Consider the following 15,177-nt stretch of genomic DNA (forward strand, 5'->3'; position numbering starts at 1 on the left):
GTGAATTGAAGGTGTGGAGTTATTATAGTGAGTTAGTGGGCTAGAATAATAGCCTCCAGTATGTATGCTGCAGTAGTTTATGTGTCGGGGGGCTAGGGTCAGTTTGTTATATCTGGAGTACTTCTCCTGTCTTATCCGGTGTCCTGTGTGAATTTAAGTATGCTCTTTCTAATTCTCTCTTTCTTTCTCTCTCTCGGAGGACCTGAGCCCTAGGACCATGCCTCAGGACTACCTGGCATGATGACTCCTTGCTGTCCCCAGTCCACCTGGCCGTGCTGCTGCTCCAGTTTCAACTGTTCTGCCTGCGGCTATGGAACCCTGACCTGTTCACCGGATGTGCTACCTGTGCCAGGACTGCTGTTTTCAACTCTCTAGCGACCGCAGGAGCGGTAGAGACAATCTTAATGATCGGCTATGAAAAGCCAACTGACATTTACTCCTGAGATGCTGACTTGCTGCACCCTCGACAACTACTGTGATTATTATTATTTGACCATGCTGGTCATTTATGAAAATTTGAACATCTTGGCCATGTTCTGTTATAATCTCCATCCGCCAGTCCGCCAGAAGAGGACTGGCCACCCCTCATAGCCTGGTTCCTCTCTAGGTTTCTTCCTAGGTTTTGGCCTTTCTAGGGAGTTTTTCCAAGCCACCGTGCTTCTTCACCTGCATTGCTTGCTGTTTGGGGTTTTAGGCTGGGTTTCTGTATAGCACTTTGAGACATCAGCTGATGTAAGAAGGGCTATATAAATAAAATTGATTTGATTTGGTAGCGCGTATTATAGCATCATAAGCCATATAAGCTCCCAAAATGTTTTAGTTTGAACATTCTGAAAATTCTGTGGCAGTGATTTCAGTTTAAAATGTTGAATTCAGAATTCCATGATTTCAATTAATTTGTTTATGAAGTATGAATGGTAGCGAAAAGCTGTGTTGAAGCAATCTACAGTGCCTTGCAAAAGTATTCATCCCCTTGGCATTTTTCCTATTTTGTTGCATTACAACCTGGAATTAAAATGGATTTTTGGGGGTTTGTATCATTTGATTTACACAACATGCCTACCACTTTGAAGATGCTAAATATTTGTTATTGTGAAACAGACAAGAAATAAGACAAAAAAATGGAAATCTTCAGCGTGCATAACTATTCACCCCCCCAAAGTCAAGTGTGGACCAGAGCTAGACCAGAGCTAGTGCAGACCAGAACTAGCTCGCTACTAGCTATGCCCTGGACCAGAGCTGAACCAGAGCTTGTGCAGATCAGAGCTAGTTAGCTACTAGCTACGCCCTGGACCAGAGCAAGACAAGAGCTTACTAGCTACACCCTGGACCAGAGCTGGACCAGAGCTAGATCACAGCTAGGCCAGAGTGAGCTAGCTAAGAGCTACGCCCTGGACAAGAGCAAGACCAGTGCTAAGGTCCAGGGCGAAGCTAGTAGCTAGCTCTGGCATTAGCTCTGGTCTAGCTCTCGTCTCCACTAACTATCTCTGGTCCAGGACATAGCTAGTGGCTAGCTAGTAGTAGTCTGACTAGCTCTGGTAAGTCGTCATTGTAAATAAGAATTTGTTCCTAACTGACTTGCGTAGTTAAATAAAAGTTATATATATATTTATTTTTTTAAAGCTATGGTCCAGCTCTGGTCCAGGGTTTACTTACTAGTAGTAGTAATTTCCTACAGAAGATGTTGGTGCTTTTATGCACATTTAAAACGGTTATTGTTCAAAAAGCACAAATAGTAACAATCTTTTAGTGAGCAATGTAAGTTAAGTCGGTCTGTACATATCAATGTTGGTTTGGTGTTTTGTAGCTTTAAAGAGGCAAGCCACAGTTGAATCTATAACAAAGCAGTTCCCCACCTCTGTTTTGGTAAAAAGCGGAGGGATGGGCCTGGGTGGGCCAGAAAGCACACATACTATACGTCTTACAATGTGTACAGGATACAAATCAAATCAAACTTTATTTGTCACATGCGCCGAATACAAAAAGTATAGACCTTACCTGTCACACCCTGGCCTTAGTTATCTTTGTTTTCTTTATTATTTTAGTTAGGTCAGGGTGTGACATGGGGGATGTATGTGTTTTTTATTGTCTAGGTGTTTTTGTATGTTTATGGGGCAGTGTTCAGTCTAGGTGTATGTATGTCTATGGTTGATTAGATTGGTTCTCAATTAGAGACAGCTGTCTATCGTTGTCTCTGATTGGGAACTATATTTAGGCAGCCATATTCATTAGGAAGTTCGTGGGTGATTGTCTATGTCTAAGTTGCCTGTGTCTGCACTTATTGTTTGTATAGCTTTACGTTCGTCGGTTTATTGTTTTGTATAGTTTGTCAGTGTTCTTCGTTTCATTTTCGTCTTCAATAAAAGGAAGATGTATTGTTATCACGCTGCGCCTTGGTCCTCCTCTCTTCCACAATACGACGATCGTGACATTACCGTGAAATGCTTACTTACAAGCCCTTAACCAACAGTGTAGTTCAAAAAGAGTTAAGAAAATATTTACAAAAATAATAATAGTAAAAAATTAAAATTGTAAAAAGTAACACAATAACATAACATTAGCAGGGGCCTCCCGAGTGGCGCAGAGGTCTAATGCACTAGAGATTCTGGGTTAGAGTCCAGGCTCTGTCACTGTGACCGAGAGACCCATGGGGCGGTGCACAATTGGCCCAGCGTCGTCCGGGTTAGGGGCGGGTTTAGCCAGCAGGGATGTCCTTGTCCCATTGCACACTAGCGACTCCTATGGCGGGCCGGGCACAGTGCACGCTGACACGGTCGCCAGGTGTACAATGTGGCTGGCTTCTGGGTTAAGTGGGAATTGTGTCAAGAACCGATGTGGCTGGCTTTGTTGGGTTGTGTTTCGGAGGACGCACGGCTCTCGACATTCGCCTCTCCCGAGTCCGCTCGGGAGTTGCAGCGATGAGGCAAGACTGTAACTAACAATTGGATGCCACGAAATTGTGGAGAAAACAGGGAATAAAAAAAAAATTAAAATAACTATAACGAGGCTATACACAGGGGTTACCGGTACCAAGTCAGTGAGCGGGGGTACAGGTTAGTTGGGGTAATTTGTACATGTAGGCAGGGGTGACATGACTATGCATAGATAATAAACAGCGAGTAGCACCAAAGTACAAAACAAATAGAGGGGAGGGGGGTTGAATGTAATAGTGCGGTGGCCATTTGATTCATTGTTCAGCAGTCTTATGGCTTGGGGGTAGAAGCTGTTAAGGAGCCTTTGGTCCTAGATTTGCCGCTCCGGTACCACTTGCCGTGCGGTAGCAGAGGAAACAGTCTATGACTTGGGTGACTGGAGACTCTGACAATATTATGGGCTTTCCTCTGACACCGCCTATTATATAGGTCCTGGATTGCAGGAAGCTTGGCCCCAGTACATGTACTGGGCTTACGCACTACCCACTGTAGCGCCTTCCAGTCAGATGCCGAGCAGTTGCTTTTTGAGAACTTTTTGAGGATCTGGGGACCAATGCCAAATCTTTTCAGTCTCCTGAGGGGGAAAAGGTTTTGTCGTGCCCTCTTTACGACTGTCTTGGTGTGTTTGGACCACGATAGTTCATTGGACACCAAGGAACTTGAAACTCGACCCGCTCCACTACAGCCCCATTGATGTTAATGGGGGCCTGTTCAGCCTGCCTTTCCCTGTAGTCCATGATCAGCTCCTTTGTCTTGCTCACATTGGGGGAGAGGTTGTTGTTCTGGCACCACACTGCCAGTTCTCTGACCTCCTCCCTATAGGCTATCTCATCTTTGTCGGTGATCAGGCCTACCAATGTTGCATCGTCAGCAAACTTAATGATGGTGTCAGTCGTGTTTGGCCATGCAGTCGTGGGTGAACAGGGAGTACAGGGGGAGACTTAGTACACACCTGAGGGGACCCAGTGTTGAGGATCAGCATGGCAGATGTGTTGTTGCCTACCCTTACCACCTGAGGGCGGCCCGTCAGGAAGTCCAAGATCCAGTTGCAGATGGAGGTATTTAGTCCCAGGGTCCGTAGCTTAGTGATGAGCTTTGTGGGCACTATGATGTTGAACGCTGAGCTGTAGTCAATGAACAGCACTCTCACATAGGAGTTCCTTTTGTCCAGGTGGGAAAGGGCAGTGTGGAGTGCGATTGAGATTGCGTCATCTGTGGATCTGTTGGGGCGGTATGCAAATTGGAGTGGGTCTAGTTAGCTCGTCTGGTAGTTCAAAAAGTATAAAAAATATAAAAAATGTGTATACAGGTAACCTATTCCAGACCGGTCTGCACGTTTTAAAATTTGAATGGTGTTTCTAGCTTGAAGACTAGTTACGGTGTGAAAAGTATAATTAGTTTCAACGTTTTTTCAAGCACACTGACCAGTCTCAGTCTGGAAGTTTTAAAGTTGTTTTGGTGTTGGTAGCTTTTACGGTTTTGGCGCTACATGGTCCAGCGGAAAGGCGACTAAGAATAAGTATGAACAGTTGTGCATGGTTTTTAGCAAGCACATGTAACCCTCTCACCAAAGACTGATAGATCAGCATAGGAATAATAGTGAAAAGGACATCTCAGTAAATTAACTTGAATGATATTGACTCACCGGGAGGAAAACGAGAGGGACATTAATAGTAGATATGTAAAGGCATAGATAACTGTTTTCAAAATGTTCTCTCGTGCAATCAGAAGGAATACACCCACACATGGAATATAATTTGACTTGAATGTATTAATAAACTAGAAAATAATATATATCCTGAATATCCTGAAGAAAATCTGGTGTGCTTGCTACACTTTAAGTGTTTTTCATGGTAATTAAAAAGGTTGTAGTGGTAGTGACGGTAGTACTACTGGTAGTAGTAGTAGTAGTAGTAGTACTAGTAGTTTCTGCAATAGTAATGGTATTGGTAGTGACTGTGCTTTATTATTTGAGTCAGTCTGTAAGCCCTGGACCTGAGCTAGATGGAAGATTAGAAGATGGCGCCGACAGACTATGGCAGCTCTGCTTCCAGCTTTGCAATTTTTGTGTTGTGTTTTTCTTACATTATTAGCACAGAACGCTTTTTGGGTTATTACATACAGCCGAAAATAACTTTGGGATGTCAGAGCGGCGGTAACTCACCAGAATTACGACTAGAAATATGATTTTCCAGAACTGGATCCTTTGGTCATACACCCCAAGAAGTCAACTGAACTTATTCCAGAGGCTGCTCCAAAACGGCATCGGAGGAGAAGAGGTATATATCTCCGGATATACAGTCCCCTTCCATACAGCCAGCTGGGTTCCCAGTATATTGACAGAAATAAAGAACTCTCCAGGCAGAAGAAACGCGGAGGTGCATGTTTCATGATTAACTACTCATGGTGTGATTGTGATAAACTCCTTTTGTTCACCTGCCCTAGAGTACCTCACAATCAAATGCCGACCGTATTACCTCACAAGATAATCCTCTTCGATTATAGTCACATCCGTGTATATTACCCCTCAAGCTGATAACAAGACGGCCTTCAAAGAACTTCACTGGACTTTATGCAAACTGGAAACCACATATCCTGAGACCAAATTTATTGCAGCTGGGGATTTTAACAAAGCAGATTTGAGGAAAATTAAACCGTTCTATCAACACATTGACTGCAGTACTCGCACTGCTAAAACACTCGACCACTGCTACTCAAACTTCTGGGATGCCGACAAGGCCCTCCCCCACCCTCCATTCGGCAAATCTGATCATGACTCCATTTTGCTCCTCCCTTCCTATAGGCAGAAACTCAAACAGGACGTGCCCGTGCTAAGGACTATTCAATGCAGGTCTGACATATCGGAATTCACGCTCCAAGATTGTTTTGCTTACGCGAACTGGAATACGTTCGGGGTAGCCTCCGAGAATAACATTTACGAATATACTGATACGGTGACTGAGTTTATCATGAAGTGTATAGGAGATGTTGTACCCACTGTGAATATTAAAACCTACCTTAACCAGAAACCGTAGATAGATGGCAGCATTCGCGCAAAACTGAATGCGCGAACCACCGCATTTAACCATGGCAAATTGACTGGGAATATGGCAGAATACAAACACTGTAGTTATTCCCTATAAGGCAATCAAGAAGGCAAAACGTCAGTATAGAGACAAAGTGGAGTCGCAATTCAACGGCTCATACACAAAATGTATGTGGCAGGGTCTACAGACAATCACGGACCACAAAAGGAAAACCAGCCAGGTCGCGGACATCGACATCTTGCTTCCGGACAAGCTAAACACCTTCTTCGCCCGCTTTGAGGATAACACAGTGCCACCAACACGGCCTGTTACCAAAGACTGTGGGCTCTCCTTCTCTGTAGCCGACATGAGTAAGTAATTCCCTCGCAAGGCTGCCGGCCCAGATGGCATCCCTAGCCATGTCCTCAGACCATGGGCAGACCAGCTGGCTGGTGTGTTTACAGACATATTCAATCAATCCCTATCTCAATCTGCTGTCCCCAATTGCTTCAAGATGGCCACCATTGTTCCTGTTCCCAAGAAAGCTAACGTAACTGAACTAAATGACTATCGCCCTATTACTACTCTCCCTTCCAGGATGGCGACAAGGATCTCCCCCGCCCTACCTTTCGGCAAATCAGATCGCGACTCCATTCTGCTCCTCCCTTCCTATAGGCAGGAACTCAAACAGGTAGTATCCGTGATAAAATCTATTCAACGCTGGTCTGATCTATCAGAATCCATGCTTCAAGATTGTTTTGATCACGCTGACTGGGAAATGTTCCGGGTTGCCTCTGAGAATAACATTGACGTATACAGTCGTGGCCAAAAGATTTGAGAATGACACAAATATAGATTTTCACAAAGTTTGCTGCATCAGTGTCTTTAGATATTTTTGTCAGATGTTACTATGGAATACTGAAGTATAATTATAAGCATTTCATAAGTGTCAAAGGCTTTTTACAATTACATGAAGTTGATGCAAAGAGTCAATATTTGCAGTGTTGACCCTTCTTTTTCAAGACATCTGCAATCCGCCCTGGCATGCTGTCAATGAAATTCTGGGCCACCTCCTGACTGATGGCAGCCCATTCTTGCATAATCAATGCTTGGAGTTTGTCAGAATTTGTGAGTTTTTGTTCGTCCACCCGCCTCTTGAGGATTGACCACAAGTTCTCAATGGGATTAAGGTCTGGGGAGTTTCCTGGCTATGGACCCAAAATATCAATGTTTTGTTCCCCGAGCCACTTAGTTATCACTTTTGCCTTATGGCAAGGTGCTCCATCATGCTGGAAAAGGCATTGTGCGTCACCAAACTGTTCCTGGATGGTTGGGAGAAGTTGCTCTCTGAGAATGTGTTGGTACCATTCTTTATTCATGGCTGTGTTCTTAGGCAAAAGTGTGAGTGAGCCCACTCCCTTGGCTGAGAAGCAACCCCACACATGAATGGTCTAAGGATGCTTTACTGTTGGCATGACACAGGACTGATGGTAGCGCTCACCTTGTCTTCTCCTGACAAGCTTTTTTCCGGATGCCCCAAACAATCGGAAAGGGGATTCATCAGAGAAAATGACTTTACCCCAGTCCTCAGCAGTCCAATTCCTGTACCTTTTGCAGAATATCAGTCTGTCCCTGATGTTTTTCCTGGAGAGAAGTGGCTTCTTCGCTGCCCTTCTTGACACCAGGCCATCCTCCAAAAGTCTTCACCTCACTGTGCATGCAGATGCACTCACATGTGCCTGCTCCCATTCCTGAGCAAGCTCTGTACTGGTGGTGCCCCGATCCCACAGCTGAATCAACTTTTGGAGACGGTCCTGGAGCTTGCTGGACTTTCTTTGGTTCCCTGAAGCCTTCTTCACAACAATTGAACCGCTCTCCTTGAAGTTCTTGGTGATCCGATAAATGGTTGATTTAGGTGCAATCTTACAGGCAGCAATATCCTTGCCTGTGAAGCCCTTTTTGTGCAAAGCAATGATGGCGGAACGTGTTTCCTTGCAGGTAACCGTGGTTGACAGAGGAAGACAAATGATTCCAAGCACCACCCTCCTTTTGAAGCTTCCAGTCTGTTATTCAAACTCAATCAGCATGACAGAGTGATCTCCAGCCTTGTCCTCGTCAACACTCAAACCTGTGTTAACGAGAGAATCACTGACATGATGTTAGCTGGTCCTTTTGTGGCAGGGCTGAAATGCAGTGGAAATGTTTTTATGGGATTCAGTTCATTTGCATGACAAAGAGGGGCTTTGCAATTAATTGCAATTCATCTGATCACTCTTTATAACATTCTGGAGTATGTGCAAATTGCCATCATACAAACTGAGGCAGCAGACTATGTGAAAATTAATATTTGTGTCATTCTCAAAATTTTTGGCCACGGCTGTACATGGACAAGGTGACTGAGTTCATCAGGAAGTGTATAGGGGATGTTGTTCCCACTGTGGCTATTAAAACATACCCTAACCAAAACCGTGGACAGATTTCACTATTAGCGCAAAACTGAAAGCGCGAACCATCGCAAGGTGACTGGAATAAGGTTTAATACAAACAGTGCAGTTATGCCCTCTGTAAGGCAATGAAAGTTGATTTGATGCAGAAACAAAGTGGAGTCGCAATTCAACGGCTCAAACACGAGACGTATGTGGCAGGGACTCCGGACAATCATGGATTACAAAGGGAAATCCAGCCACGTCACCGACGTTTTGTTCCCAGACAAGCTAAACACCTTCTTCACCCACTTTGAAGATAACACAGTGCCATCAACGCGGCCTTCTCCCAAGGACTTTGGGCTCTCGTTCTCCGTGGCCGACGTGAGAGAGACATTTAAGCATGTTAACACTAGCAAGGCTGCCGACCCAGACAGCATGCGCAGACCAGATGGCTGGAGTGTTTAGGGACATATTCAATCTCTCCCTATCCTAGTCTGCTGTCCCCACTTGCTTAAAGATGTCCACCATTGTTCCTGTAACCATGAAAGCAAAGGTAACTGAACTAAATAACTATCGCCCTGAAGCATTCACTTCTGTTGTCATGAAGTTCTTTGAGGGGCTAGTTAAGGATCATATCACCTCCACTTTACATGACACCCTAGACCCCCTTCAATTTGCATACCGCTCCCAATAGATCCACAGACGATGCAATCACCATCACACTGCACACTGCCCTATTCCATCTGGACAAGAGGAATACCTACAGTGTCTTCGGAAAGTATTCAGACCCCTTGAATTTGTTCACACTTTGTTACGTTACAGCCTTATTCTAAAATTAATTTAATGGTTTTTCCCCCTCATCAATCTACACACAATATCCCATAATAACAAAGCAAAAACAGTTTTTTAGACATTTTTGGTAATTTATTAAAACAAAAAAACTGAAATATCACATTTACTTAAGTCTTCAGACCCTTCACTCAGTACTTTGCTGAAGCACCTTTAGCAGCAAATTCAGCATTAAGTCTTCTTGGGTATAACGCTACAAGCTTGGCACACCTGTATTTGGGGAGATTCTCCCATTCTTCTATGCAGATCATCTCAAGGTCTGTCAGATTGGATGGGGAGCAATGCTGCACAGCTATTTTCAGGTCTCTCCAGAGATGTTCGATCGGGTTCAAGTCCGGGCTCTGGCTGGGCCACTCAAGGACATTCAGAGATTTGTCCCGAAGCCACTCCTGCGTTGTCTTGGCTGTGTGTTTAGGCTCGTTGTCCTGTTGGAAGGTGAACCTTCGCCTCAGTCTGAGGTCCTGAGTGCTCTAGAAGGTTATCATCAAGTATCTCCCTGTACTTTGCTTATCTTTGCATCGATTCTGTCAAGTTGCCCAGTCCCTGCCGCTGAAAACATGCCACCACCATACTTGATGGTGCCAAGTTTTCTCCAGACATGATGCTTGGCATTCAGGCCAAAGAGTTCAATCTTGGTTTCATCAGATCAAAGAACTTGTTTCTCATGGTCTTAGAGTCTTTAGGTGCATTTTGGCAAACTCCAAGTGGGCTGTCATTTGCCTTTTACACTAGAGTGGCTTCCGTCTGGCCTCTCTACCATAAAGGCCTGATTGGTGGAATGCTGCAAGGATGATTGTCGTTCTGGAAGGTTCTCCCGTCTCCACAGAGGAACTCTAGAGCTCAGTCAGTGACCATCGAGTTCTTGGTCACCTCCCTGACCAAGGCCCTTCTCCCCCTATTGCTCAGTTTGGCCGGACACCCAGCTCTAGGAAGAGTCTTTTATTATTATTATTATTATATATATATTTTTTTAATTCAATTATTTATTACAAAAAACATAAGGAAGGGGTAACATTAAAGTATTAGATGAAGGACAAACATGAAGGACAAACAATACAGCATCAGGACACTATCAAACATGTATCAGTCTTTTCGCAACAGAGCCATCCTTATGTGTGAGGGTGCGTGTGCACGATAGTCATATAAAATATATGTCATAGTTTCCTTTTTCATGATCAGAATCTTGTGAAACCCGAATCCTCCAAGATCCACCCACAGTTCCCCAATAGCTGTCCCTCAACCTTTTGAGACCCCTCCCACAGACCCCCCCGGAAAAAATAAAATAAAATAAATTCCATTCCCCACCCCCAAGAAAAAAAACAGCATTAGTTGTAAAAACACTGCCACCTAGTGTCATTCAAATGTACTTTTATTACGTTTTATTTTGACTTTTTTTCCCCTTTATCTTTTGACCATCATTCTCTCAGCAACTCCACTCCCACCTGTCTCCAATTCCACATACCAACCCTCAGCTTCCCTCTTCTTTCCAAACTTCTTTCATTTAAGAATGATGGAGGCCACTGTGTTCTTGGGGACCTTCAATGCTGCAGACATTTTTTGGTACCCTTCCCCAGAACTGTGCCTCTACACAATCCTGTCTCGGAACTCTACGGACAATTCCTTCGACCTCATGGCTTGGTTTTTGCTCTGACATGCACTGTCAACTGTGGGACCTTATCTAGACAGGTGTGTGCCTTTCCAAATTATGTCCAGTCAATTGAATTTACCACAGCTGGAAACCAATCAAGTTGTAGAAACATCTCTAGGATAATTAATGGAAACAGGATGCTCCTGAGCTCAATTTCGAGTCTCATATCAAAGGGTCTGAATACTTATGTAAACAAGTTATTTCATTTTTATTTGTAAGAAATTTGCTAAAATTTCAAAAACCTGTTTTCACTTTGTCATGATGGAGTATTGTCTGTAGGTTGATGAGGATTCTTTTTTAAAATCAATTTCAGAAAAAGACTAACGTCATAAAATGTGGAAAAAGTCAAAGGGTCTGAATACTTTCCGAATGCACTGTACTTCAGTCTAAGACTGCCATCATTGCTATCGTTTGTGGTAACATCAAAATGAGGGGTGTTGTACAAAACAAAGTATTCAGCGATTGGATCATCTCTAACCAATCAGAGTAGCAAAGCCAATGATGAATTTTCAAACCTCCGCTTTACCCACGTGTATTCAGGCTCTGACCCTGAAGAATGCACAGTGATGTCGAAACATTGGTGGTTTACCCAATCAATTACTGGGAGCTTGTATCTAGAGTGTGTGACTCTCTTTATTTATTTTATAGCCTACAGTTTACACACCATTAGTCATTACCTCTACCAACTTTTGGGGGTGTGCACCAGCTCATGCTTTTTATTAGACTGGCTCTGGCCCAACCCATTGGTTCTGGGACCAATCAGAACATTTAGAAAGTTTTTCCATTCTAGAGATCGTTGTGGAGGTACTCATGTCCAGACTCATTGAAGAAACTAAGGAAGAAACTAAAGTCTGTGGCCGTGACGTTTGGCCGGAGCAAGGAGTTCAGATAGCCAGGCCAACTGATCAGTGGTAGTCTGGATGTTTGAAGGATGTTTTGGTGTTGGTAGCTTTTACAGTTTTGGCAGTAGAGGTTCCAGAATAATAATAATGTTATGAACAGTTTCTAAAGTTGTGCTTTGCTTTTTAAGGCAGCCACATCTTTTTTTTATTCAGATATACCCTCTGTCAAAGGGCACAGGGTTACCTGTCAGGTTGAATGAGAGGTGGAGACAGGACTCAAAGACAGGATGAAGCAGTGCATTTGATTATCTCCTTAAAACCAACTCTTCTCATTGAAAACGGCATATGTGACTGATATTAGCAAGTAGGTTTATTTTGGTCATAAAGTCAGAATTCTGTGAGATTTGAGTACAAGGCCTACTTGAGGTTTGGGCTTTGATTTCAACAATACTCACTTGCCTACTAATACGGGATAAACAGCTGTGCTCTATCCAAGCATACTGCAGAACACACAGACAGTGAGACAGACCTGCCCAGCAGCACAGCAGATCGGACTTTGTTTACTTAAAACAACATATCGCACATTTTATTACTTGAGAAATATTGCACCAAACACCTTTGTTAGATGTAAAATTGTGTGACTAAACCCTTCTTAAATTATCTTAGATTAATTCAGACTATTTTGAAGAAGTGATACTGGCTTTGTTCCTATAAACCCCTTTCTGTGTTTGCAAACATTGCTGCACGAGGGCAAAGCGCAGAATTGGTGGCAGAACAAGAGGAGTTTTATAGAAAAAAAAGCCTCTATTTACATGTTGCATATGAGTCCATTTCACGCTACTTTTGGATTATAATTGGATTGTAACGCTCGCATGATTTTCATACCTAATATAATGTTTGTGTCGTCATTGCAAATTTACTGCATTATACTTAAAAAAACACTTACATTTCAACCAGTAAAATGCCTCTTTGGCTAGCTTTTGCTACAGCCTACATGAGCGTTAGCATTTGAGCTAACAACTGCTGCATCCAAAATAGTTATTTTGCAAAGATCACAATCAAATATAATCTTAGCGACTGTTAAAGCAAGAATCAAAATGTCCTTTTAAGCATATGAAAACCCCAAAAACGTCAATCTAGGCTATGTTGAAAGGGTGCAGATGGTGATGGCTTTCTTACTGCAGCCAGGAGTCGCTCGCATCTGTGCATGACGTCGGTGTTTCATGTACTGGAATGGGGTTATTGGTGTCTCCTGGGGGACAAACATCAGTAACTGTCACATTAAACCACACCAACCACACAAGATTGAAATCAAATTCTTAATGAGCAACAGAAAAACACGCAGTATTGGTGTGTTCAGTCGCTCTTTAATGATGACTGCACAGGTCACAAAGAACCTCAGGTATAACTGAACCTTCCAACACCTCTATTTATTTAGGGCAGACAAACAGGCACTGAAAGGGCACTGAAAACGGGACTTAAAGTCAAAGTCAACTTTAAGTTTTGAGTTTACCATGATGTAATTCCTAAGATAATTTATAGAAAACATATCATTTCTATCTGTAATCAACTCCTAACATGTATCGTGGGAAGAAGACAGAATGAAATAGCCTATGTGGAAACGGTTGCGTAATCTGGAAGATGTTTTTGTCTTCTCTGTGTATCTCTAAGCTGCCCTGGGGTAGGTCTTTTATGACTAACCTGGGAGATTACACCCTTTGAATCACATAACGCTTACCCACAATGCAGAAGGGCATTGCCCTTGCTCTGCTCCACGGATCCCCCTTTTGAAGTGCTCTAATCCCTGGCAGCGGGTAACGAGTTAAAGGCGGCGCTGACCTCACTCTCAACTCTCCAAACTATTGTCAGAGAGACGTCAGAGACCCTCATCCACAACATCAGGCCCAGAATAGCTAAGTATGGCCCGCTGGAAAAAATACTGTGAAGCTGATACAACAGAGTTGACTATGAACCAAGAAGAAAATATGGGGAGAAAAATTCACACCAACTGCAAGGTTGTTTGTAGCTCAATTGGTAGAGCATGGCACTTGCAACGCCAGGGTAGTGGGTTCAAATGCTGGGACCACCAGTATGGAAAATGCATGCGTGCATGACTGTAACTTGTTGTTGATAAAAGTGTCTGCTATGGCTTTATTTTAAGACTATTCAACTTCTGTGCATATGATGTTTGATATGTCTTATTCTCTTCTGACTGAACAAAAAGGCAACAGAAAAGACTTAGTGTTTCACAATACAGTGAGAACAGCCATTTTATAAACATGTAAAACTTGGCATGACATTTATCCAAAAGCAAGGAACACTAAGGACCAGTATTAGTGGGATGACGGAGGTTGTGGCAGGAGGCAGGAGAAGACAGGAGAACCTGCTAAAGTGAACAGCCAGCCCCAGAGAGACGGATTCTTTAGCTGAGAGCGATTAGTACTAGACCAATAGAAGACATTGTGTCTCTTTCCTCATGGCTTTAAAGCCCAAAAATGTAGGGAGTCTGTTGCCTCGCTGGGAAAACAGCTAAGTCAATAACCAGTAATGAGATCTTATTTACCCAGCTGGTGGTGAAATGTTAAGACGCCCAGGGACCCAAAGTCATCCAACTGGGCTTGAGGCCCACAGCTAAAACCACATTCTAACCCTGTGCATATTTGTCTGTGAAATTTTCACACAATTACGTAAACAAGCATGCTGTATTGTTCTTTTGGACTGTGACGCAAAGAGAGAGAGAGCGATAGAGGGGAGAGGGGGGAGATAGAGAGAGGGAGAGAGAGAGGTTGGAGAGAAAGAAATCAAGAAAAAATAAGCTGGGAGACATGCTATTTCTCCCAGGAAGTCTGGGTGACTGACAGGTACCTTGTACGGGGCTGAGAGGGCTCTGTGGGCTCCGAGCAGGGTCTTGATGCTTTCATAAGTGACAAAGAACGCAGCAGCTGACACCAAGCAGAACCATCAGAGTTTAGGGTCCATTTGTCAACCTGCATACAGCAATTAATGGAGGGGGGGGTGGGGGGGGGGGGGGGGGGGGGTGGGTGGGGGGGGGGTGGGGGGGGGGGGGGAGTGAAGAGTGAGAAACAGTGAAGGAAAAGGGGGGTAGGGTAGGGCTGGCAATTGCCAAGGACCTCATGAAACGATATTATCACAAAACTTATGTGCCAATTCGATATGTATTGGGATTCTCACGATTCTATATGTATTGGGATTCCATACTGTGATTTTATTGCAAATCGATGTTCTAAACATATTACTGCTGCAGAGGGACAAGGGAGAGCCCTGAGAAAATGAGTTTTGATCAGTCATGGAAATAAAAGTGCAAAAAAAATAATTGCCTCCCTATTTAAGGAGGAGATGGAGTACAAACTATGAAGGAAAAATACTGGAATTTCGGTGCAGGCATATCAAACTAGTGCAGAAATAATATTGCGATATTGTCAAAACAATAGT

The 15,177-nt window shown here is 43.5% G+C and overlaps 1 protein-coding gene across 1 annotated transcript in view; it reads right to left on the bottom strand.

Annotated features, from left to right (window-relative positions):
• Window positions 1–15,177, bottom strand: part of LOC129815108 (S-adenosylmethionine mitochondrial carrier protein-like) — an 83,133-nt gene that overhangs the window by 58,703 nt on the left and 9,253 nt on the right. The window contains exon 2 of the mRNA XM_055868482.1: window positions 14,554–14,667. Within this exon, the coding sequence (XP_055724457.1) occupies window positions 14,554–14,667 (114 nt within the window). The remainder of the gene's footprint in view (window positions 1–14,553; window positions 14,668–15,177) is intronic.

This window comes from Salvelinus fontinalis, chromosome 18 (genome assembly GCF_029448725.1).
Source record: "Salvelinus fontinalis isolate EN_2023a chromosome 18, ASM2944872v1, whole genome shotgun sequence".
Lineage (NCBI taxonomy): Eukaryota > Metazoa > Chordata > Actinopteri > Salmoniformes > Salmonidae > Salvelinus > Salvelinus fontinalis.